General features: G+C 45.9%; 2 protein-coding genes across 3 annotated transcripts; both read left to right on the forward strand.

Moving 5' to 3' along the window:
* Positions 1–1,024: 1,024 nt before the first annotated feature.
* On the forward strand, positions 1,025–24,670 carry LOC133381767 (zinc finger protein 345-like). Of its 2 annotated transcripts, XM_061621188.1 has the most exons (5): positions 1,025–1,110; positions 1,716–1,793; positions 3,034–3,239; positions 11,603–14,078; positions 23,355–24,670. In XM_061621188.1, the coding sequence occupies exons 4-5, from the start codon at positions 11,685–11,687 to the stop codon at positions 24,066–24,068; spliced, it is 3,108 nt and encodes a 1,035-aa protein (XP_061477172.1). In that variant the 5' UTR covers positions 1,025–1,110; positions 1,716–1,793; positions 3,034–3,239; positions 11,603–11,684; the 3' UTR covers positions 24,069–24,670. The 2 variants fall into 2 exon arrangements, with proteins under 2 accessions (XP_061477172.1, XP_061477171.1); XM_061621187.1 differs by lacking the exons at positions 1,716–1,793; positions 23,355–24,670 and adding an exon at positions 2,182–2,288 and having other exon boundaries at positions 1,046–1,110; positions 11,603–14,746.
* On the forward strand, positions 19,190–23,222 carry LOC133381781 (zinc finger and SCAN domain-containing protein 31-like). The gene is made up of 3 exons (XM_061621244.1): positions 19,190–19,209; positions 20,386–20,848; positions 23,068–23,222. Exons 2-3 carry the CDS (start codon positions 20,441–20,443, stop codon positions 23,158–23,160), a joined length of 501 nt encoding a protein of 166 aa, XP_061477228.1. The 5' UTR covers positions 19,190–19,209; positions 20,386–20,440; the 3' UTR covers positions 23,161–23,222.
* Positions 24,671–25,781: the final 1,111 nt, after the last annotated feature.

Here is a 25,781-nt window from a genome sequence, read left to right on the forward strand (position 1 = left end):
GACATTGAACTTGTCAAGGATTATCAATATCTCGGCACAGTCAATATCCAAAATGGCTTGACTTCCGGGTGAGCACCCGTGGCGGATCGCGGTTCCTGAGCGAGCTCCGCATCAGAAAAAATTTAAGCAGTAATTATGCTGAACAGGAGTCTTCCTTTGATCAGCAAAAGACCCTCTCTGGATAAAGAGAGTGCTAGAGATTTTCCACAAGTGTCTCAAAATGCTCCCATTAGTGAGGAAACCACTGAGGAGTTGGAGGTTGACCACGAACGGAGTGGAGAACGAGACCTAGGACTACAAGTTCCAATGCTTAAAAGAGTCTTAGTTTAGGCACAAGACCCACATACAGCTCACCTTCTTAACTATTTTAATTTGGATTACTTGCAATGGGAGAGATATCAAAGGTCAGTTGAAACTTAAACCTTGGCGAATTATCTTTTTTCCCCCATTTGTTAATGAGGAAGAGAAATGGAGACTACAAGAGAATCTACTTTAGCCACAAAGAGCTCAAAAGGAGTTGGGTTATAGAAAGTACTTGATGGACAAGGGGTTTTCCTCCTGGAAATTGAAAATATTAACAGATGCTCTTGGAGGTCGCTGATTCATAGGGTCGCCATAAGTCGAAACTGACTTGAAGGCATATAACAACAACAATGCTTTAAGTTGGATCCCTGCACTGACCTTAGAGGCACCTTCCAACTCTACTAGTCTGTGATTTCTGTGAATGTCACACATACAGACACGGGTAAAGAAATCACACCGTTCAAGAGATGGTGCCCCTATGGTGCATGTCCCGATAAGGCTAGCTGCAAAGCCAAGTGCAAGTGCAAATAAATCCGTGCCAAGGATCCCTCTCTGCGTTTTTGGGCTTCCTGCCAGACTCTCGGCGCGGAGGGACGCTCCTTGTCCTTGCAAGCCATGCATAGGGTGGGGTGGGCAAAGTCCATCTCAGGGTTAAAGAAAGCGAGAGAGCTCGGAAGCCTAGAAAGGCCTGGGAAAATGACACTTCCTCCACCACTTGGGGGGGCTTCAGCCGCACTCCACCTGCACAACTTGGGCGGCTGCTCCGCTTTCGCGTGTTTGGAACGGATTCAGCCCCAAGGGAGAGGGGTGAGCCGCGCCAAGGGGGCCGTGGGGGAGACTCCGTGCAGGGCGGGGGGAAGATCTAAGTGTTGGGAGGGGAGAAGCCCAGCCGAGGAATAGGGTGGGGAGACAAGGTCAGACCACGTGGCCCTTTTTGGGGGGAATGGCCCTTCGAGGCTCCCTTGGTTGCTCCTTGCCCCCCCCAGAACCCTGCAGGGGGTTCATTGATCTAGGAAGAAAGGGGGTACAACACCCCCACCCACAGACACGTCCCTTCCCCGAAGTTGGCCCTCTTTCCATCCCTCCCCCCGATTGCCCCAGCCAGGCTGAAACAAATGATGCATCAAAGGGTTTTTTTTGTGGGGGAGGTCTGCAATGCAAAAGCTGCAGGCAGGCCAAGGGGGCAGAGATGAAAGGCAGGCAGGAGAAAAGGAGCCGTTTTTAAGCGGAGAGGAGATATATAAAGACCCTTGGGATATTTTTCTATGCCCTTTCCTGGGGGCGGGATGAAAGGGGCCCTTTTTAAAAGAGGCTGAGGGCAGAATCACTGGAATGCATTGGAGATGCCGTTCTGGGCCATTCCATTCTCTTCCAGATGGCATGTGGGTTGGTTTCCTGTTATATGCTTTCAGGTCGATCTCGACTTCTGGCGACCCTCTGAATCAGCGACCTCCAAGAGCATCTGTCGTGAACCACCCTGTTCAGACCTTGTAAGTTCAGGTCTGTGGCTTCCTTTATGGAATCAATCCATCTCTTGTATGGCCCTCTTTTTCTACTCCCAGCCAGTGTCGTGTAGTGGTTAAGGTGTTGGACTATGACCTGGGAGACCAGGGTTCGAATCCCCACACAGCCAGGAAGCTCACTGGGTGACCTTGGGCCAGTCACTGCCTCTCAGCCTCAGAGGAAGGCAATGGTAAACCCCCTCTGAATACCGCTTACCATGAAAACCCTATGCATAGGGTCGCCATAAGTCAGGATCGACTTGAAGGCAGTCCATGCATCCATCATCTGTTTTTCCCAGCATTATTGTCTTTTCTAGTGAATCATGTCTTCTCATTATATGTCCAAAGTATGATAACCTCAGTTTCATCACTTTAGCTTCTAGTGATGCTGTGATGTGCCTTCAAGTTGATTACGACTTATGGCGACCCTATGAATCAGCGACCTCCAATAGCATCTGTTATAAACCACCCTGTTCAGACCTTGTAAGTTCAGCTCTGTGGCTTCCTTTATGGAATCAATCCATCTGTTGTTTGGCGTTCCTCTTTTTCTACTCCCTTCTATTTTTTCCAGCATTATTGACTTTTCTAGTGAATCATGTCTTCTCATGATGTGTTCAAAGTATGATAACCTCAGTTTCATCACTTTTAGCTTCTAGTGATGGTGTTATGTGCCTTCAAGTCGATTTCGACTTATGGCGACCCTATGAATCAGCTACCTCCAATAGCATCTGTTACAAACCAGCCTGTTCAGATCTTGTAAGTTCAGGTCTGTGTGGGTTGCTAAAGGCACGATAAAATATAATATCGGACGGCATTTGGTTCTTAAATGTTCCATCCTCAAGTGCCTCGGAGCACATCCCATTGGTTTTGGCATACATTTCTTTTATAAAGGGCCCATACATTTCCATTCTGGCTTTTACACCTTCCCCCTTTTCCTGTGTGGTGGGGTCCAGGAGGAAAGGAACACCCAATTCATGGGAGGGAAGGGGGTGATGTAGGCATATCAAAGGCACCCCAAATCATCTCTTGGGTGCACAGGAGCCCCTAAACCCCCCTCCCAAGAAGGGAAAGGAGTGGGCTTTGGAAGTGTCTGCATGTGGAAGCAGGGAGGGGGAGAGAAAATGTGCTTTTGTTTGTAGGAAAGAGAGATTTAGGCAGCCAAATGTCTGGGGCAGGAATATCCCTCTAGGGGCTCTGAGGTGCCCTTTGCTTATTCCCTTCCTCCCAGGAACCTGCAGCTGGTCCTGATGTGCGAGTTCCTCTCTGAAAGTTTTAAAGAGGCTAGATCTGCAATGCTAGAGAGGGTCTAAGGAAGGGGGGGCGTCCTGCGAAGGCTGTTTCCTGCGTCTCTCCCATCACCACCGGCAGCAGCGACATCTGAGCATCCCAACCAGGTTGCTGCCACGTCCTGCATCAGAGGCTGGGAAAGAGTTGGTGAGTTATGCCAACAGGATTTCCTGGGCCTGGTACATTATATTTGGGTTGGGGCCCTGCATCTCCTTCCTCCCCCCACCCCAGTCAACCTGTTTGGCAAGAATGAGGGCCAGCTCCAAGTTTGTGGGGGCCCTTGAGCACAGGCAGAGCTTGGAGAAGTTACTTTTTTTGAACTACAACTCCCATCAGCCCCAGCCAGCATGGCCACTGGATTGAACTAATGGGAGTTGTAGTTCAAAAAAGTAACTTTTCCAAGCTCTGATTAGGGTATCTGTGAACCGTTTGTCCCCTCCCTTTCCTCAAACCATGCTTCTCCTCCTTCGTGGGCCCACCTCTTTAAAATATGGCAACCCCCTCTTGTCAAAGAAAAATGTCTATTAAAATGCATTTGTTGGAGTACAAAAATGGCACATAGAGGATACTTCTACGTCACAGGGCTTACATGCAGAGGAAACAACGCTTTCACGTAAATGGTCCATATAAATAGAAATTGGTTTTAAATGGATTATGATTGTGTTTGCTTGTATTTTATTTTGTATTACGTACTGCTCTCTATTATTGTAAGTCGCCTAGGGTGTCCACTAACCTGGACAGATAGGCGACCAACAAATAAAATTTATTATTGTTATTATTATTATTATTATTATTATTATTATTATTATAAGCAGATGTAGCATAATACTCCACCTGAGAAACCTTCATAAAAAATATTAAATAAGAGAAATCGCCTTTGACACGTAGGTGCAGAATAAACACATAGCACTGGTGGATGTAATGTTATTAGTACTACCTACAAAGGAGCTTTGGCTGAAAGGTTGAAAAAGCGCCTTTCTAAAGTACTCAAGCGATTAGTTGGAGGATGTAGTGCTACCATAAGGCACTGCGGCCTGACCTACCTCCCAGGGTTGTTGTGAGGATCAAATGAGGAGGGGGAGAACCAGATATGCCACAACATCTTGAGCTCCTCGGAGGGAAGGTGGGACATAAATGTAAAAAGCAAATAAATAAATGCACAACTTTCCAAATTAAAGATGAACATAGGAACTTCCCAGCAATGGGGGTAAATGGGTGGGCAGTTCTACAAAAGCCCCATGGACCTGGTCAGGGTTTTAAAACCTTCTTTCCCTACCAGATTAATGGGGCAAATAGAAGGAGAGGTGGTAGCGAAGAGTGGAAAAAGGCAAATATTAAGGACTGTTCTTTCTGAAATGATTGTCAAAGGACAGGCAAGGTCTCAAACTGTTAGTCTTCTCCTATCTTTGTTAACAATCTAAGCCAGTGTTTCTCAATTGTTTTTAACTTGTGTCCCCTTTGAGCTAACATAACAATCCCACCCCTCACTTCAAACCTGGCTCCCCTAATTATTTTATTTGAATTTTCAAAAGGATTGAAATATGACTTTCAATTAGTGCCATTTGGCCTGAAATCCAACGTACAGAAAATAAATTTGGGGAAGTTTCATCACCCTTAGAACCTCATATAGGTGGCAGTTGTTCTTTGCTGAATACTGCAGGGGATTTTTTTTGGGGGGGGGGCAGATTCTCCCACTCTGAAGCAACATGTACCTGTAGTTCCAAAGCAAAACATTTTTTCCTTTTAGTTTGCAATGTTTTGCCATTTTACAATTTGCAAATCAACACTGAAAAAATAAGATTGCAGTCTGCAAAAAGCCCCAAATGCTGCAACATTTTCTTATCAGGGGCATGCTCCACCCCCTTGATCATTTTTGTTGCCCTTTTCTGAACTTTTTTCAGCTCTACAATATCCCTCTTGAGGTGAGGACACCAGAACTGTGCACAGTATTCTAAATGCCGCCACGCCATAGATTAGTACAACCGTATTATGATATCGGCAGTTTTATTTTCAGTACCTTTCCTAATGATCTGCAGCATGGAATTTGCCTTTTTCACAGCTGCTGCACATGGTCAACATCTTCATTAAGCTATCCACTCTGACCCCAAGGTTTCCTTCCTGGTCACTCACCACCAGTTCAGACCCTATAAGCGTATATATGAAATTGAGATTTTTTTGCTCCAATATGCATAACTTTACACTTGTCGTGGCTGTATACTATAGCCAATGGGGATTTTTAACATTCTGCCATGCTAAATTGAAAATACCCCCATGCCATTCTGCTGTTTCTCATAAGCTCATTTCAAAACAAAACCTTACAAAACTTATAGTCCTGAACTCAGAAACACTTGCTTAACAACTCTCTAAGTTTTCACAGTGATACACAAATCGCTCAGAGAGAATTGAGAGTATAATAAGAGAAAAGTGTAATAAGAAAAAAATCCAGACCTCTTTTGGACCTTTATCTAGCAGAGTTCTCATAATCTGTTGAAATTAATTAAAAATCAGCCATGTTCACAGAGTACCTGTAATCCTATAACTAATCTTGCCCCATACTCTGACCTTCATATTCTGCAATTTAAAAGTTAAAAAAAATGCCTGGCCAATTTTTAATTAATTTAAGAAATTTAACATTGATGTCTATTATAGTGCTGAGAGGAGATTCCTATTCCCCTGACAGAGCTCCAGGGCCAGAGTGGTTGAACAGTCAGCCCCTCTTCTGGGGATTGTAACTCTATGAGGGGAATAGGGCCTCTCCTAGCAACTTTCAGCACCCTTCACACACTACACTTCCCAGGATTCTTTGGGAGAAGTCATGACAGTTTAAAGTAGAATAAAGGTTTGGTGTGGATGTGGCCAGGGACAGCTTTGGTTTGAATTTGGATGGGAGACAACATGTGCCTGCTGTCGAATAAAAAGCTGGGGGGAACCCTGAAAAGAAATGATACTGTTCACAATGTTTTCCTTTTGGAAAGGAAAGGGGCTTCCCTTCTGCCTAGTGCTCACCCACCCAATCTCCTTCCCTCCCTCCTCCTCCTCCTCACTTCCCCCTCTCCCTCCTCCTCTCCCATGATCAGTTTCACCTATCCTAAGCATGATTGCACAGGAGTAAATCCCATTGAATTCAAAAAGCATGCAGATGATTAAACCTGCTCTCCTCTTCCCTCCTATCCCCTCCCTCTTGCCCCTTCCTTCCCAGTCCCATCCCCTCACCCCCTTCCCTTCCAATCCCCTCCCCCTGCTTCCCTTGCTTATCTCCCCTCCCTTACTCATCCTCTCTCCTCCCCCTTCTCCTCCTTCCCCAGATTCAGTTTAACCTATCCTAAGCATGACTGCATGTTAGTAAATCCCATTGAACTCAATAAACATGCAAATGGCTGCCCATTTGCTACTGGGCCAAGTTCAAGGTTCTAGTTTTGGTGTACAAAGCCCTATACAGCTCGGGACCAGGATACCTGAAAGACCGTCTTCTCCCTTACATACCCAGTCAATCACTGCGCTCTGCAGGTGAGGGCCTCCTGCAGATACCGTCTTACCAGGAGGTTCATTCTGCACAATATAGGAAACGGACCTTTAGTGTGGCGGCACCTACCCTGTGGAATTCCCTCCCTTTGAATATTAGGCAGGCACAATCTCTGCTATCTTTTCGGCACCTTTTGAAGACTTTTCTTTTTCAACAAGCCTTTTAAGTTGAGCGCTAACCCAGTCTGTGTCTGTGTCAGAATTGCTTAATATGTTTTTTAATAATGTTTTTAACCCTTTTTAAAAGTTTTTTCAAAAATGTTTTTAACACTGTTTTGTCTTAATGTATTTTAAGATTGGTTTTTACGATGTTTTAAAGAGTTTTTAGTGCTTTGTTTGCCACCCTGGGCTCCTGCTGGGAGGAAAGGCGGGATACAAATTACCCTGCTTTTCCTCTCCCTCTGTCCTTCTCCTTGCACCCCCTCACCTCCTTCCCAGCACAGCACGTCTTGTGTTTCGGTAATTTGGCTGATTGCAGGTGTTGCCACCACTCACCATATGCTCAGAGGCACATTACCAAATTCTTCCAAGCTACACAGGAAGTGGATTGGACTGTGAAAGACCAACCCAAATGGTGTTTGCATTTTGACAAATTTGTAGGGCAGTCCAATATCTCAGAGAGGAGGTCAGGTCTCCTGCTCCCCTGGTGCATTCACTATAGCTGCCCAATTTCCCTGCTTTTTAAAGTTTCATAGAAATATCTGTGGACTATAGGTACATTCTTAAACCGCAAGGGGTTGTTTTTGCCTAAGAATGAATTTCATTTGCTGTTTTAATGACTATTCACTCAGTTTGGAGAGGTCATTTTGGAATTATGTTATGTTGTTATGTTATGTTATGGTTTATTTCTACACCATCTTTTGGCCAAAGAGGCCCTCGAGGCTCACAAAAAAACACAAATACAAAATACACATCAGAAATATTTACAAAAATGTAAATATTAAATGTAAATGTAAAGAGAGCCAGTGTGATGTAGTGGTTAAGGTGTTGGACTACGGCCTGGGAGACCAGTGTTCGAATCCCCACACAGCCATGAAGCTCACTGGGTGACCTTGGGCCAGTCACTGCCTCTCAGCCTCATGAAAACCCTCTTCATAGGGTCGCCATAAGTCAGAATTGACTTGAAGACAGTCCATTTTCATTTTTTTCACTATTTATTTATTACATATATATTTATATTGGTCTTATCAGTTTCAAGCTGCAATCCTGCCCCTTCAACTTCACATTTACCAGGAGGGTCATGGACCCTCTTTTGGGAGAAGACTGAACCAAAGTAGGATTTGAGCACTTCTTACTTTTGTCATCTGTTATCATTTTGCCATCCTCATTGAGTAGTTGTACCACTGTTTCTTTTCTCTGTCTTTTACTATGGACGTACCTGAAGAAAGCTTTTTTGTTGCTTTTGGCATCTCTCACTAGCCTCAGCTCATTCTCAGCTTTAGCCTTCCTGACGCCATCCCTGCAATTCCGTGCTACTTGTCTGTATTCTTCCTTTGTGGCCTGGCCTTCCTTCCACTTCCTGTATGTGTCTTTTTTTGTTTGTTTTCAGGCATTCTCTAAGCTTTCTGTGAAGCCACATTGGCTTCTTCTGCTGTCTTCCCTCTTTCTTTTCTTGCCGGAATTGTTTGCCATTGCACCATTTAGAATTTTCTCTTTTAGAAACTCCCACACATCTTGGACTCTTTTTCTCATAAGGGTCGCTTGCCATGGGACCATATTTATCATTATTCTGAGTTTATTAAAATCAGCTTTCCTGAAGTCTAGGGTATGCGTACGGCTCAGCTTTTCTTCCTTTAAAATCAAGAACTCAAGTATAGCATGGTCACTTTCCCCCAGAGTTCCCATAACTCATCTACCAAGTCATCTCTTTTGGTTAGAATCAAGTCAAGGGTAGCTGATCCTCTAGTTGCTTCCTCCACTTTCTGTAGGAGAAAGTTATCACTAACACAAGTCAGGAATTTCTTGGAGGGGCCGTACTCGGCAGAATTTGTCTCCCATCGGATACTGGAGTAATTTAAGACCCTCATTACTACTACATCATGCCTCCTCAAAGCATTGGTAATTTGCATTTCACCCTCATCTTCTCCTTGATTGGGTGGTCAGTATAGACTCCAACCACCATATTCCTTTTATTCCTTGCCCTGTTAATTTTAATCCAGATACTCTCTGTGTAGCTGCCAAGCTCATCCACCTGTATTTCTGTGCAGGGATATATACTTTTAACATATGGTACGACTCCACCTCCCTTTCTATTCCTTCTGTTCTTTTTATTTATTTATTTATTTATTTATTAAATTTATATACCGCCCGACTAGCAATAGCTCTCTGGGTGGTGAACATAAAATAGCATAAAAATACAATGAATAACAAAATAATACTAAAATACAATCAACAATCCAATACAATAAACATTTTAAAAATTAAATCAGTGTAACTTAAAATGCTTCAGAGAATAGGAAGGTTTTGACCTGGCGCCGGAAGGAGAGCAGAGTCGGCGCCAGGCGTACTTCCTCGGGGAGACTGTTCCATAGTTCGGGGGCCACCACTGAGAAGGCCCTAGATCTTGTCATCACCCTCCGGGCCTCCCTGTGAGTTGGAACCCGGAGGAGGGCCTTCGTAGCAGAACGTAGTGCACGGGCCGGTTCATATCGGAAGAGGCGTTCCGCAAGGTATCGTGGTCCCGCACCGTATAAGGCTTTATAGGTTAATACCAACACTTTGAATCTAGCCCGGAAACATATTGGCAACCAGTGCAAGCTGGCCAGAACAGGTGTTATATGCTCGGACCGCTTGGTCCTTGTCAGCAATCTGGCCGCCGCATTTTGCACTAGTTGTAGCTTCCGAACTGTCTTCAAAGGTAGCCCTACGTAAAGCGCATTACAGTAATCCAAACGTGAGGTTACCAGAGCATGTACCACTGATGTAAGGTCCTCTTTACTCAAATAGGGACGTAGCTGGGCTACCAACCGAAGTTGGTAAAACGCATTCCTAACCACCGAGGCTACTTGAGCCTCAAGTGAGAGGGAAGAGTCTAAAAAGACTCCCAGACTACGAACCCGGTCCTTTAGGGGGAGTGTAACCCCGTCCAGGACAGGGTATATATCCACCATCCGATCAGAGAACCCGTCCACCAACAGCATCTCAGTCTTGTCTGGATTGAGCTTCAGTTTGTTAACTCTCATCCAGTCCATTGTCGAGGCCAGGCAACGGTTCAGCAAATCGACAGCCTCACCTGAAGAAGGTGAAAAGGTGAAGTAGAGCTGCGTGTCATCAGCATACTGATGACAACGCACTCCAAAACTCCTGATGACCTCTCCCAACGGCTTCATGTAGATATTAAAAAGCAGGGGGGACAAAACTGACCCCTGCGGGACCCCATATTGGAGAGCCCGCGGTGTCGAGCAATGTTCCCCAAGCACTACCTTCTGGAGACGACCCGCCAAGTAGGAGCGGAACCACTGCCAAGCAGTACCTCCAACTCCCAACTCCGCGAGCCTCTCCAGAAGGATACCATGGTCGATGGTATCAAAAGCCGCGGAGAGATCAAGGAGAATCAACAGAGTTACACTCCCTCTGTCTCTTTCCCGACATAGGTCATCGTACAGGGCGACCAAGGCTGTCTCAGTGCCAAAACCAGGCCTAAAACCCGACTGAAATGGATCTAGATAATCAGTTTCATCCAATAGCGCCTGGAGCTATTTTGAAAGAGTTATGTCCTTTAATTGCTGTATTCCAGTCATGGGAGTCATCCCACCAAGTTACAGTTATATCTATCAAGTCATATTTACTCGCCTGTATTAAGAGTTCAAGTTTGTCCTGTTTGTTTCCCATTCTGTGGGCATTAGTATGCAGACATTTAAGACCTTGTGATTTACTGCATGGCTTCTTCCTATATTTTTATGAAGACTATTACTGGGCCCCATCAGAGCCTATGCTGTGTCCAAACACATTCTTCCCAGTCCTTGTGAGGTTTAACCCATCACTTGCCAGCAGTCCATCTTCCAGAAAGCATAGCCCGTGGGCATCTATACCTCAGCTATATGAAACCAAGGTGCAGGCTGGTTTGTGTTCCCACTGTATCTGTGGTGCTGTTGGGCACTCAAGGTAGGCATGTCTTGCCAGGTCCCCCTCGCACCGCATGGCCAGGCCCCCTGCTCACTCCAGGCCCAGGAGAAACTGACCTTTTCTACCTGTCTCTCAGTGGCACTAGTTGAAACTTCTCCCTGCTAGAACAGAAAAGGTATGTCCTGATTAATTGGCCACTCAGAGAAAGGACAGTGAGAGATACTTGGGGAAAGAATTTCCACCAGGACAGAAGACAGACACAAGATCAGGCAGAAGATTCCCTGCCCAATATTGTTTAGGGAAACTGATGGGGGATGGTAAGTCATTGGGATGGGTGTCTCAAACTGGATTCCCAGCAATCAGGCACCAGTTGCTTTTCCCCTGCATCACCAGTTGTCTGTATGCAATGCAAGGCCCTGTAAAGCCCTCAATTCAGCTTTTGCTCCTCAGCTGAAGTAACTCTTCTCTCCTCAGAGGACCTCATCTCTCAGTGCCTCCTGAGTCTGAAGAACTCATATGATGGTGCCTATCTCTGTTCCTCTGATCCCCCTTTCCACCTCTGCAAGTTCCACCCTAGACTAGAACCAGAGGTTGCAGGTGAAATACCCAACCTACTGGGTGTTAGCAGGTGAGGCGTTCCCCTTCCAGTACAGAACAACAGCACTAACCTTTGTAGAGCAGAGCTTGGGCCAAAGCTGCCTTTCTGTCTGACCAGTTGCTTCCCCTGGTTTTGCTTCCATTTCCACCCATGACATATTGTGAAAATGATACCACAGTTGCATCCCAGGAGACAGCAAAAACTCAAGCATGAAAAGCACCAATACGAGTAGGAGCTCATTGAAGTGGATGTGTGCTGAGATCCTCAACTTCTTTCTGGAAATGCTAACAGGATTTTCTTCTCCCCACCCTCCACCCCTACGCAGGTGATGGACACAACGGGAGTTGTAGAGGCGCATCTGTAGTGCCATTGGAAACAATGAAGCCTGAAGCAACAATAAATAAATAATGCTCTGTAATCAAAGAGGACCAGAAAAGCAAGAGGGGAACCAGTCAAAGAACGATATGAAGAAATTTGTTTCTTCAGGTACTGACGAACTCCTAATCCTTCAAGAAGATCAGCAAGCAAAGACAAGGGAAAAGATTGCCATGTTTGGGAATATACTCGAGGAAGGATCAAAAGTTAGTATTAATTGCAGAGTCTATGCAGGAGATAAACCATTTAAATGCATGGAATGTGGAAAGGGATTCAGCAAAAGAGGAGCACTTCAAAATCATCAAAGAACACACACAGGGGAGAAACCATTTCATTGTACAGAGTGTGGAAAGGGCTTCAGTCATAGAGCAGATCGTAATGTTCATCAACGTATCCACACAGGGGAAAAACCATTTAAATGCATGGAATGTGGAAAGGGCTTCATTGCTAGTGGAACACTTAGCAAACATCTGAGAATCCACACAGGAGAGAAGCCGTATAAATGTGAGAAGTGTGGAAGGAGTTTCAGTTACAAAACAGATTGTAAGATTCATCAACGTATCCACACAGGGGAAAAACCATTTAAATGCCTGGAGTGTGGAAAGTGCTTCAATCAACGATGCAATCTTAAAAAACATCAAAAAATCCACACAGGGGAGAAACCATTTAAATGCATGGGGTGTGGAAAGTGCTTCAGTCAACAGGACACACTTAAAAAACATCAAAGAATGCACACAGAGGAAAAACCATTTCAATGCATGGAGTGTGGAAAGAGCTTCCGTTGGGAATCATACCTAATGTTACATCAACGAACTCATACAGGGGAGAAACCATTTCAGTGCATGGAGTGTAGAAAATGCTTCAGTCAACAGGGAGCACTTAAAAAACATCAAAGAACCCACACAGGGGAGAAACCATTTAAATGCATGGAATGTGAAAAGTGCTTCAGTGAACAGGGAGCACTTAAAAAGCATCAAAGAACTCATACAGGAGAGAAACCATACAAATGTGAGGAGTGTGGAAAGAGTTTTAGTCAGAAAGCACATCATACAGTTCATCAACGTATCCATACAGGGGAAAAACCATTTAAGTGCATGGAATGTGGAAAATGCTTCTTGGATAATGGAATACTTACTATACATCGAAGAATCCACACAGGAGAGAAGCCATATAAATGCATGGAATGTGGAAAGAGGTTTTGTCAGAGTGGACACCTTACTTCTCATCAAAGAACTCACATAGGAGAGAAACCATATAAATGTGAGGACTGTGGAAAGAGATTTAGTGTGAATGAAGAATTTACTTCACATCAAAGAATCCACAGAGGAGAGAAACCATATCAATGTGAGGAGTGTGGAAAGAGTTTCATTCACAAAACACATCATAACATTCACCAACGTGTCCACACAGGAGAAAAGCCATATAAATGCATGGAGTGTGGAAAGAGCTTCAGTCACAAAGCTGGTTGTAAAGTTCATCAACATATCCACACAGGGGAAAAACCATTTAAGTGCATGGAGTGTGGAAAGAGCTTTTTTGATAGTGGAACACTTTCTAAACATCAAAGAAGACACACAGGAGAGAAACCATATAAATGTATGGAATGTGGAAAGAGCTTCAGTCAGAGTGGAAACCTTAGTGTACATCAAAGAACTCACACAGGAGAGAAACCGTATAAATGTGAGGACTGTGGAAAGAGTTTTAGTCAGGGATCAAAGCTTACTTTACATCACCGAACTCACACAGGGGAGAAACCATTTCATTGTATAGACTGTGGAAAGAGCTTCAGTCAGACAGCCATTCTTAAGGTTCATCAACGTGTCCACATAGGAGAAAAACCATTTAAATGCAAGGAGTGTGGAAGGAGTTTCAGTGCTAGTGGAACACTTTGTAAACATCAAAGAATCCACACAGGAAAGAAGCTATATAAATGTGAGGAGTGTGGAAAGAGTTTCAGACAAAATAAAGATTGTAAGGTTCATAAACATATCCACATAGGGGGAAAAACATTTAAGTGCATGGAGTGTGGAAAGAGCTTCTTTGGTAGTGGAAGACTTTCTAACCATCAAAGAGTACACACAGGAAAGAAGCCATATAGTTGTATGGAATGTGGAAAAAGCTTCAGTCAGAGTGGACACCTAAGTTCTCATCAAAGAACACACACAGGGGAGAAACCATATAAATGCATGGAATGTGGAAAGAGTTTCAGTCAGGGTTCTGGGCTTACTTTACATCACCGAACTCACACAGGGGAGAAACCATTTCATTGTATAGAGTGTGGAAAGAATTTCAGTCACAAAGCAGGTCATAAGGTTCATCAACGTATCCACACAGGGGAGAAGCCCTATAAGTGCATGGAGTGTGGAAAGAGCTTCAGTCAAGGTTCAAACCTTACTTCACATCAGCGAACTCACACAGGAGAGAAGGCATATAAATGTGAGGAATGTGGAAAGAGCTTCAGTCAGAAAGCCATTCTTAAGGTTCATCAACGTATCCACACTGGGGAAAAACCATTTAAATGCATGGAGTGTGGAAAGAGCTTCATTGCTCGTGGAACACTTACTAAGCATCAAAGAATCCACGCAGGAGAGAAGCTGTATAAATGTGGGGCACATGGAATCAGTTTCAGTCACAAAAAAGATTTTAAGGGAGGAACCATTTCAATATATGGAGCATGGAAAGTGCTTCAGTTAGGGTTCAACATTTAATATACACAACACACACACACACACAACAGAGAAACTATGTAAATGTATAGGATATGGAAACGCCTTCTGTTGGCCCAATGGTCTTTGTTCACATCAAAGAACCTACATTGGTGAGAAACTGCATCAATGTATGGAAAGTTTGTAGACCTTCATTGATGGAATATACTGAACATCAAAGAACTCACATAGTGAGAGAAATCAAATGTATAAATGCTGGAAAGGGCTTCAGTGAAAAAAGAAGCCTTCCTACATAGAAAAGAATCCACAGAAGGAAGAAATCATAGAAATGTGTGGTCTGTGGAAAGAATTTCATCCAGAGTTCATCACAGGGAACATCAAAATATCTGGGGGTGGGGGGTATTATTTAAATGCTTGGAGGAACTCACAAGGAGTCAAGTCGTATGAATGCTCACTGTACAGTAAAGGTTCTGTAATAAATCAAGATTAATTCTTATACACTTTCCCCCCAAAACAGTGTTGATATTCCATGTCTGTACATTTTTCTTTAACTACACTGTGGGTGTGGGTGCTGGCAGATGTATATTCCTACCTGAGGGATTTTGTCAATGCCCATCATTGTTGAAATTGGGATGGAGGTGTTGTGAGTCAACCCCTTCAATGAAAACCAGCAGTTTATTCTGTCTTGCACAGTTGGCGTTTGGAACATTTGCCTGCCCAGGAGAACAGATCTAGCGTGGCATTGTAAGTCATTCTTGTATCGAAATAATTCTCAGAGATGTTATAGCCCAGGGTAGTGTTGGGTTGCAGCCTGGGATCATGGTGTTAAGAGGGAAACGGCTCGTCTTGAGCATGTACTTCACTTTTCTTCTTCCTTTTCCAGCCTGTCCTCCCCCAATTCTTGGGGCTTCACCTCCATCTTTCCAGTGGCTTCCCTGCTGGCAGGTTCCTGGACAATTAAAGCCCCTTCCTCCTCCACCACTGACTGCAACTCTTTATAGTCTAAGCCCTCCAGCTGCCCATCCACTTCCTGGATCTTGTTAGCCACCCGAGTCTGAGTGCCCTTGTAGTGGCTGATCAGGCCAGGCTCTCACCTCCTCACATGGACTCTCCTTTTTCTCTTCAAAGATGCTTTCAAGGTCCTCTAGCCCCGGGGGGCCTGCTGGCACATCTGCTCTGTTTGCAGCCAGTGCTCCTGATTCTACCATTGCTTTTGCTGATTTTTCTGATGCTCTTTCTTAAGCTGTTTATTTGCAGCTGGATCTCCTGGCACATCAGTTTAATCAGTTCCAGGGCTGCTGCTATTCCTTCCTCCATTTTGACTCAGGCACACCTTGCTCCAGGAAACTCAATCCCACGTAACACTAACCAGTGTTATGTGCACCCCAGTGTCTGAATAGTGCAAGACTTCCAGGGGTTCCAGGACTTACCAAAGATTGTTTTCCTTAAAATGAGGGTCAGCCAAGACTGTGGTGTCTTTCGGGTGTTTGGTTTTATTAACACATATATACAACCTGAGCATAAGATGGAGGGGTTGGCAGCAGGGACAGTCCAATAGATCTTGCTTCCCCATTAGGCTTCTAGGGAGGCACCCCAAAACCATGGCCTTGGATTCAGCACGGAGAGCAGGCCTCTCTGTGTCTTTCCAGCTTCACCTCAGACTAATTAAAAAAACACAAGCCTCTGGGCTTCAGGATGGGAGAGGGGGAGGAGGGCCTCTCTCTGGAAAGACTACCCATAGCTACAGGACTACTCTGGACCACATCCTTACATATGCAAATTGGTCCATCCAGCGAACAAAGAGGCCACAATCTATTAGTTTATGGAAGAAAACTGGTCTGACCAGTAGAGGAGGGGACTCATAAAACACCATCCAGACCAACCCCACAATCCTATAACAATACATTGCTTAATGGAAGTCTGTTTTTACTTACTGTCTTTTAAATCAATATTCTAACTTCTTTAACATAATAAAACTTACTTAATTAACTCTTAAATAACCTTGGGTCTCAGCATCAAAAAAGATCCCAAACTCTGGTCAGAGTTGCATATAGAAAGTAGATTCTCACATGAAAAAGCATGCTTTAGTAATCGTAGCCCGCCGCTTTTCCTTCCAGCGGTTGAGAAATGCACAAAAAACAAAAGCCAAGGGATAAAATGAGTTGGGTTTTTTTTATATAACGTATATATCTGCATATCACTCTTTCCCTAAAATATTCCAATAGCCTTTTGCAACTGAATAGCACAGCATCAACCGTTAATATAAACAAGTATTCCACTGAAAAATTTGACAAATGTAAACATTGACTGGGACTTGGATTGGAGCTGTTCTGAACATAAACTACTCTATTGAGTGTACATACACACGTAAAGACTTCAAAAGATATTTTCCATATAATCCAGGCACGCTCAATGCCAGACATGCTTCAGATTTAACAACCTTCAGTAGCAACAAGCAATGTCTTCTGCATGGGTTCAGAGGGCAATGGCAAATAAATTAGTGCTGCAAGAATCTGCTTGGAACAAAATAAGATGATCTGTTATCTCCAAAGCTATAGCTGCATGCAAGTGTCCCAGTTGCACATAATCTGAAACCTAGTTTTCCTGAACAGCTCTAGTGGAGAGATGACATGATTTTGTGAGCAACAGGCCATTTCATCATCATTGCATGCATCTGATGAAATCGTCTCTGCTCCAAAAAAAAAATGCATGCCATAACAAACATGTTAGTCTTAAAGATGTCACAAGACTCTTTGTTGTTTCCCATAATTAATATTTAAGGAGAGTGAATTTCAAAGGGTAGGTGCCACAACACTCCCTATGTTGTGCTTTATACAGCAAAACCAGTACCTTGAACTTAGCTAATGGGCAGCCAATGCAATACTTTCAGCGGTGGGGTGACATATTGGTGATACCCTGCCCCACTGAGTATTTGAGCTGCCACATTGTGCACCAGCTGCTGCTTCCAGACCAACCTCAAGGGCAGCCCCACATACAGCACATTACAGTAATCCAGCCTGGAGGTTATCAGTGCATGGACAACAGTAATCAAGCTATCTGCATCCAGAAACGGCAGCAGCTATCTTACCACCTGAAGCTGGTAAAAGGCACTCCTAGCCGCTGAGGTCACCTGAGCCTCTAGCCACAAACCAGGAGTATCCCCAGACTACATATTTTGGCTATTTTTGTTTTTATTTATGCCATGTGCAGACAGGAAGCTCTGGGCCAGGTAGGATGCATTGGCATCTTGTAGAGGACCCTCTCCCATTTACTGGGGTGTATGATTTGTCCTTGCCCAAAGCACATTCATTTTTTTTCTGTATGGTTTGACTGTTTTCGTTTTGCATCATTGCCCACATCCGTGACGCTTTGGCCCAGGTGGCATGCATCTCATTTGCTTGGGCTTGTGATTTGTTCTGGCCCAAAGTGTAAATAACTTCATTGTTCTGCTTGTAGTGGGAACCCTCTGACCATGGAGATACACAACATGGAGTAATCCAGTGTGTATTTGGGGGGTTCAAGGGAATATAAACTTTAATTTGATGTTCAGGAAGCTGTGAATTTTCCTTCATGTCTTTTGAATACTGCAGAGGATGGAGCGACTCCCGTATGAGGAAAGGTTGCAGCATTTGGGGCTTTTTCGTTTAGAGAAAAGGCGAGCAAACAGTGACATGACAGAAGTTAATAAAATTATGGACGGGTTGGAGAAAGTGGGTAGAGAAGAGTTTTTCTGCTCTTGCAACACTAGAAATGTTGAAAGATTCAGGGCAGACCAAAAAAAAAGGACTTATTAGTACAGTGCACAGTTAAACTATGGAATCCACTCCCACAAGAGGCAGCGATGGCCAGCAATGGCTTTAAAAGCAGTTTATACAAATTCATAGAGGATAAGGCGATCAGTGGCTACTAGCCATGATGGCCATGCCCTGCAAAGTTCCCCCTCCCCTCTTGTAATATTAAAACCCAATGGGGGGGGGCATCCAATGACGTTGGAAGATTCAGGGCAGACAAAAGAAAGTATTTCTTCACACAGCACAAGAGCTATGGGATTCGCTCCCGCCAACTTAGATGGCTTTAAAAGGGGATTAACAAATAAATGGGCGATAAGGCTATCTTAGAATCGTAGGGTTGGAAGGGGCTGTAAGGCCATCGAGTCCAACCCCCTGCATCAATGGCTACTAGCCGTGATGGCTACGCTCTCCCTTCCTGGTCACAGGCAAGCATGCTTCGGAACGCCAGTTTCCGGGAGCCACAGGGGGGGCGCGCTCTTGTGGTCCTGCTTGGGGGCGTCCCGCAGTGAGCATCAGGTTGGATCCCTGGCGGTGCCCCCTCCCTGAAACCCTGCAGAGCTGCTGCCAGTCAGAGCAGGCAGTACTGGCCTAGATGGAGCTCAGTGCACGGCGCCTTCCTGGGTTCAGCGCTCCAAGCCCCTCCCAACCCGGAGTGCCCTCCCAGCCTTTTGGTCTTTTTTTCTCCCCCCCTGCAAAAACCCCTACCCACATTGCTTTCCCCCTCCCGTCTCTCTCTCCGCACCCCCTTGCTGTGCGACCCCCGATACTTGCAGCAGCTGCAAGGTGCCGCTCCGAGGAGGGGCGGGGGAGCAAACTGGAGCGCCCGCGAGGGGAGGAGGGAGTGAAACCCCCCTCCCTCTTGTTCCTAGGCAGACCCTCCCTCACTTTGCACCCTCCGGGGGGGGGAGAGGAGGGTCCTTACGTTTAACGCAATGCACTTTGCAGCCTAATCTGACACACGCCCGAAAAAGGCGGCGGGGGGGGAACGACCTGGGGAGAGGAAGGAAGTGCCTCTTTCCAAGACATTCTAGGCATCCGGACTCTCTTTTCGTTTTCAGCTCCCCCCCCCCGACCCCTTTGCAAGGGGGCAGCCTCTGGAGGTGGGGGGGCGAGCGCCGCCGGGCCCCTCGGGAAGCCTCCGCTGGGAAGGGCGGGCCAAGGAGGGTGCGCGGGGGAGTCGCGGAAGGGGGCAGAAGTCCTGTCTCGCTCCCCCCCTTTTATTTCCTGGCATGCAAAAGCCTGCCCCGCGCCCTGGGCACCTGGTGGGAACGGACCTCGCCCGGGCCCTGGTGACTTGGGGGGGGGGAGTCCCACGGAGGGTTCGCCACAGCCTCCCTTCCTCCCTTGAAATGCCTCTTGGGGGGGAATCAGCAAGAGTCGTGCGAGGAAGGGAGCCCTCCAGCCCTTTCGGGCTGCTCGGGGGTCGGGGTGGTCGCCCGGGTTTGGATCAGGAGCCGCCCAAGGATGCCTCGGACTGCAACGCGGTTTACAGCTGTTTTTAAGCATTGCATTTTAAATTGGCGTAACCCGCCCTGGGACCTTAGGGTGAAGGGCCAGTAAGAATTACCATCATCATCATCATCCACTCTGGGGCCTTAGGATGAAAGGCCACTAAGAAGTATTATTGTTATTAGCATTGTAATCCACTCTGGGATCTTAGGGTGAAAGGCCGGTAACAATTATAATAATGATATTGACGTTGTTGTAATCGACCCTGGGACCTTAGGGTGAAGGACCTTTAAGAAATACTATTATTATTATTAATAATAATCAGCAATAATATCAAGCCCATGCAATCATAATAATATGTTTGCCAGCACACAAGGGTTGAGCAAATCACTCCTTCTGATTGGAGGGGGGGGGGTTCTTTGGCAGAGTGGGAGAGTTGCTTCAAATTGATCCTGATGTTCTGTTCTCCGTTGGACCCCAGAAAGTTGGCTGCCTTTTTTAGCCTCTCGTCCAGATGCCCCGTTGAGGCTGTTCTCTGCCAGCCTTATCGCGTTCCACTCTTCCTTTCATTCTTACCTCTCACCCTCGTTGCCTTTCTCTCCAGCTGGGCTTTGTTTCCTTTGGTCACATAATGCTCACATTCAGCCTGTATTTTTGCCCGTTCATACCCTGTTATCATTTTTCATGTGTCAGCTGCACAACCATGTACGCACCAGGTTCAGCCCCTGGCCACTCCCATACAGAGGGTGATCTTCTGGGCAGATTCAATGCCTCAGGCTGCCTTGGGAAGAAAGGCTCCCTCCGAGTAATACTCTGCTCCTTTCTAGACTTACAAGGGAGCAGCTGGACCAGTCGCAGCTGTGCTCGAGCGCACAGAGCGAAATGGATGCACAAAGCCAAGGAGGTCACGAAGCTGGGAAGGAGACAGGAAAAGGCCCTCGCAGTGGGGAATTCCAGGATGGAAAAGTACAGAAGGCCCTGGGCAGGGATGCTGGCAGCACAGACGGTCAAGGCCAGTACTTCAGGCATTTCCGCTACCAGGAGGCCGAGGGACCGCGGGAGGTCTGCAGCCGACTTCACGACCTTTGCCGTCAGTGGCTGAAGCCGGAAAGGCACACAAAAGCTCAGATGCTGGACCTGGTGATCCTGGAGCAGTTCCTGGCTGTCCTCCCCCCGGAGATGGAGAGCTGGGTCAGGGAGTGCGGAGCGGAGACCAGCTCCCAGGCGGTGGCTCTGGCGGAAGGTTTCCTCCTGAGCCAGGCTGAGGGGAAGAAGCAGGAAGAGGAGCAGGTGAGGATGTTAAAACCTGGTGGTTCCAAGAGACAGGGCAGGCATGCAAGGACACTGTATTTTTAGAACACCTTACTGTCTCTATAAACGATCTTCTTGTTGCAGAACATTAACTGTTGATGCACGGTCCGCTCAGGCTCTCTTCGGGCCTCCAGCTTTGGGGGGGGGCAAAGCAAATTGTTTTCTAAGTTAGAATTGGACTAAGGAGGATCAATTTTAATGTCCCTACACAGGAAGCTCACTAGGGGGGCAGGGGGCAGTCGCATGCATCTACCTCACAAGGCTGTTGTGAGGATGAAATGGAAGGGATGGAAAGCCATAGACTCTGCCCTGAGCCTTTTGGAGGAAGGGTGGGATAAAAATCTGAACATTTTATCACTGTCAAAGAGCCTCTTTAGGAAGGCTTATTTGTTTACTGGAACGCTTCTATCCTGTCCCCTTCTTGGGAAGGGGTGTAGCTCAGTGGCAGAGCATCTGCTTTGCATAAATTAGTTTCAGTCCCCAACATTTCCAGGTAGGGCTTGGGATGACCCCCATCTGGAACTGCAGAGAGCTACTGCCTATCACCACAGGATTTCTGAGTGAAGGAGAATTTGTGAGTGAAGGAGGAAGAGTTTTCCCACCCACCTTGGGTTTCCCTGTTCATACGGAATGTTGCCTTCCCCTGTCAGGCTTCTCTGTCCTTTGAGGAAATGGCTGTGTGTTTCACCAAGGAGGAGGAGGAGGAGTGGGCTCTACTGCATCCCAGCCAAAGCGCCCTGCCCAGGGAAGTCTTGGTGGAGGATTTGGGGAACCTGACCTCTCTAGGTAAGGCTCCCTCGTTTGCTCTGAGTTAAAATGTGAAGTTGCCGTGTTTATTGCAAGTGAAGATTTCATTGGGAGGTCTGTGGCCTAGAGGTGGCTGCTGCACCTATTCCACTGTCTTCTGGCCTGGCCGGATTTGGGACCTCTTCACAAAGGGGAAAGCCCATATTTGGTGGCCCTTGGTCAGAGCGGAATGTTCCCAAAGAGGGAACGCTGGGCTTTCATTTCCTCTGCTGAGGTGTGGCTGAGGGGACACCCACAGATGCCAAGGTGTTTCTCATGGCCTGGAGACCTGGTTTGGGTCTGATGGGCACTCTGGTCATCCTGGTAATTCTGATATGCCGAGATAGACAGGCGAAAAGTCAATTTCTCTGACTTCTCTGTCACCAAGGTGAGTGGATACTGAGAGAGATCAGGGTTTAAACCTGAACTACAAGGAGAACCATGTTTACATCTGTATTTCTCCTTTTTGAAAAAAATCCAAAGTTGCTTTATTCGAAAGCAGACCCAAAGCTTTAAAATGCATCCAATGCTGGGTTTTTTTGGAATGGGGTGGGCACGGAATCGAGATTAACAATGCAGTCCTGGGCCTGCCTACAGCCCGTGGATACTTGGGGTAAAGTTCTTCTGCTTCCCCAGCCCTAGCTAAAACTTGTGGATCCTGCAATAGGAGCCTGAAATGGTATGGTCTAGGAACAGCTGGGGTCATGTGGTCCTGCTCTAAGTCTTTGACGGAGCTATGTGAACGCTCTGGCCAAAATGCAGGAAGGAATCTCTTTGCCTCAAGGTTTGCACTGAGACACAGACTCTGTTCCTGATCTGTGGCCTGCAGTCCTGCGCTGTGTTCCTTGAGAGCGTAGTTACACATGTTGGAGCTCAGATCGCCATCCTGGGTCCCCAATCCTGCTCTTGAATACACTTTCCATGTTACAAATCAATGTGAAAAGGAGGGGTCTGGTTATGAGGTGATACCACATTGTGTGTGTATTTCTTGCTGACAGTCAGAAAAAAGCAACTAGTTCTGCTTTCTAATGCTGTCTTTGAACAATGTGATTGCTCTGCTGGGCAAGAGGGAAATCTGCCAAGAAATGAAATGATATTTAATTCAGGGTCTTCACGTTCCCCCGAAAGTGCCAAAAGATGGCCCTTGCTTCTTGTCCTCATTTCACAGTATTTAGGAAGGCACAACGAGTCAGAAAACCGGGTGTAGGGTGGAAAATCTAATCCGGAATACTCGAGGCCCTTGCCACTCCTTCAACTCCAAATGAACCAAAGTGGGGGTTAGCCGAAGCACTTGCAACAGCTAAGGAGGCAGAGCCACACATACTCTACAGCACTGGACTGGATGTGATCCTTAATTCAAACATTTCTTCCCCCGTTGTTCTCTTATTAGATTCCTCTTTCTGTTCCAACAGGTGGTAAGTGGGAAAGCAAGAAAGACGACGGACCATGTGGGAAAAACAAGCTTCAAGACATGGAAGAGCACTTCAGAAAGTCAGAGGGACTAAAAGACCAGGAAAGAAGCCTAATGGAGACATGGGTGAGTGAATCCAATACTTCCCAGGGTGAGAACTTGCATGAAATCACAATTAATCAAGAAAAACAGAAAGGAACAAGAAGGAATGTCTGCCCAGTGTTTGGGAAAAGCTTCATTCACAAGATAAACCTTAATGTCCACTGGAAAAATCACACAGAAGAGAAGCCATATAAATGCCTGGACTGTGGAAAGAACTTCAGCCAGAGCACATACCTTAGTTTACATCGAAGAATCCACACGGGGGAGAAACCGTACAAATGCTTGGTATGTGGAAAGAGCTTCCATCGGAGCTTCATCCTGACTGCCCATCAGAGAGTCCACAAAGGAGAGAAACCCTATCACTGCTCAGACTGTGGGAAGAGCTTTTACGATAGATCCCATCTCAATACCCACAAAAGAATCCATACAGGAGAGAAACCATATAAATGCCTGGAATGTGGAAAGAACTTCAGTCACAAGGTGAACCTTACCTCCCATCAAAGAATTCACACAGGAGAGAAGCCCTATAACTGCACCGGTTGTGGGAAGAGTTTTTGTGACAAACAGAATCTTATTCGACACCAAAGAATCCACACAGGAGAGAAACCATATAAATGCCAGGAGTGTGGACAGAACTTCAGGCAGCGTGCAACCCTCACTTCACATCAAAGAGTGCACACAGGGGAGAGACCATACCAATGCTTGGAATGCGGAAAGAGCTTTTACAGAAAAACAGAACTAAACAGACATCATAGAATTCACAGAAGGGTAGAAAGACCTGTCATGTCTTGGCGTGTTGAAATGGCTTCAGATGGTGTATCGATCGTACATCCTACCAGAGAACTTGTGCAGGAAAAACAGCGTATAACTTCTGAGATTAAGCAAGAACGCTATTGCTAAAATTACCCCTTATTAGAAAATTTGCGTGAGAGAGACGCTTCCCCCTTCCTCAAATTAATACAGGCATACCCCGCTTAACGTCGCTTCACTTAATGTCGCCTTGCTCCATATGCCTGTATTTCTCCAGAAACGCAGCGCAGCAGCAGAGGCTTTAGCGTGTGGGGATGGAAATAGACGCGATTGCGCCAGCGCAAATCAGCTGGGAGGCGTGATCGTGATCAGCTGGGAGGCGCGCCAGCGCAGCAGCAGAGGCTTTAGCGTGGGGCTTTGAGGCTCCGCATGAAGGAGAGGTAGAAAAAGTTTTAAAAGGTAGTGCTTCACTTTAAGGACATTTTCGGTTTACGTACTCGCTCTGGTCCCGTTGAGTACGTTAATGCGAGGTATTACTGTGTTTGGGAATGTGGAAAGAGCCTCAGCCAGAGCAAAATATACCATGTTCAGTGTATACCAAGATCTCATATAAGAAAGCAAACTTCATTGCAGTTCTCATCAAAGGCTGATAGGCCACTTCAGTCACAAACGAAAGTGTTGACCCTTGTTTCTTTACCTGGGATGTGTACTTTCTTGTAGCATATAATGTGCACTTTGAACCTTATGGAAGTCTGTCATCACTTGTAAAAGAGGGCTAATCAACCAGTTTGCGTAAAACATTTTTATTTTCTCCTATGCCTATTTTCCTCTTAAAATCTAGACATTCAGTGGAAACTATTTCTGTTCATTGAACTGGGGTTCTGTCTATGCCTCTGTAACAGCGCAATCTAAGCCAACCATCAGGATGAGTGAGTTTAGGACAGGCAGATCATGGGCTGCCCCAGCTGAGGTGGTGTAACCCCCCTCATCCCAGCTCAGCTGGGGAAACACAGGAGTAAGTCCCTCTACCCGGCTGGGCCAGGCCTACGCTAGTCAAGGCAGCAGGACATGAGCACGCAGAATTTACCCCAGCCTAAGTCCAAAAAAAGGATGGGACAGGGCGCAAGGAGAGACTTAGACTTGTCCCAAACCTTTTTCAGATCTTTCACGTGACCTGGCAAGCTGGTGGAACTGACGCCAGCAAAAAGAGGTACAAGTTGAACTATTTTAAAGGCTAGTTTTTCCTCTGCCAGGTTCGGGCCGCCTCTGAGCCAGCAGTAGCTCTGCTTTGAATGGAGTTTGGAATACTTACGTCAGCATCACTTAAGCCAGCGTAATTTCCTCCGGCTTCCTGTTGTTCGGATTGCTCTCTTAAGGAGGCTTATGAAGACACATTTCAGTAATGCTGGGATGATCCCAGTGTAGTTGTGTAGAAGTTCCTAATTAACTGAGAGTATGGCTACTGGGAAAAAAGCAAATTCCATGCTAGGGATCATTAGGAAAGGAACTAAAAATAAAACTGCCAATATGATAATGCAGCCATATTTGGAATGCTGTGTACGGTTCTGGTCACCTCACCTCAGAAAGGATATTGTAGAGTTGGAAAAGGTTCAGAAAAGGGCAGCCAAAGCGATCAAGGGGATGGAGCGACACCCCTGTGAGGAGGAAAGTTTGCAGTATTGGGCTCTTTGGTTTCGAAAAAAGGTGAGCAAACGGTGACATAATAGAAGTGTATAAAATTATACAGGGCATGGAGAAAGTGGATGGAGAAACTTTTTTCTCCTCTTGCATCACTAGAAATGTTGAAAGATTCAGGGCAGACAAAAGAAAGGACTTTGTGCAGCGCATAGTTAAACTATGGAA

Source organism: Rhineura floridana, chromosome 3 (genome assembly GCF_030035675.1).
Source record: "Rhineura floridana isolate rRhiFlo1 chromosome 3, rRhiFlo1.hap2, whole genome shotgun sequence".
Taxonomy (NCBI): domain Eukaryota; kingdom Metazoa; phylum Chordata; class Lepidosauria; order Squamata; family Rhineuridae; genus Rhineura; species Rhineura floridana.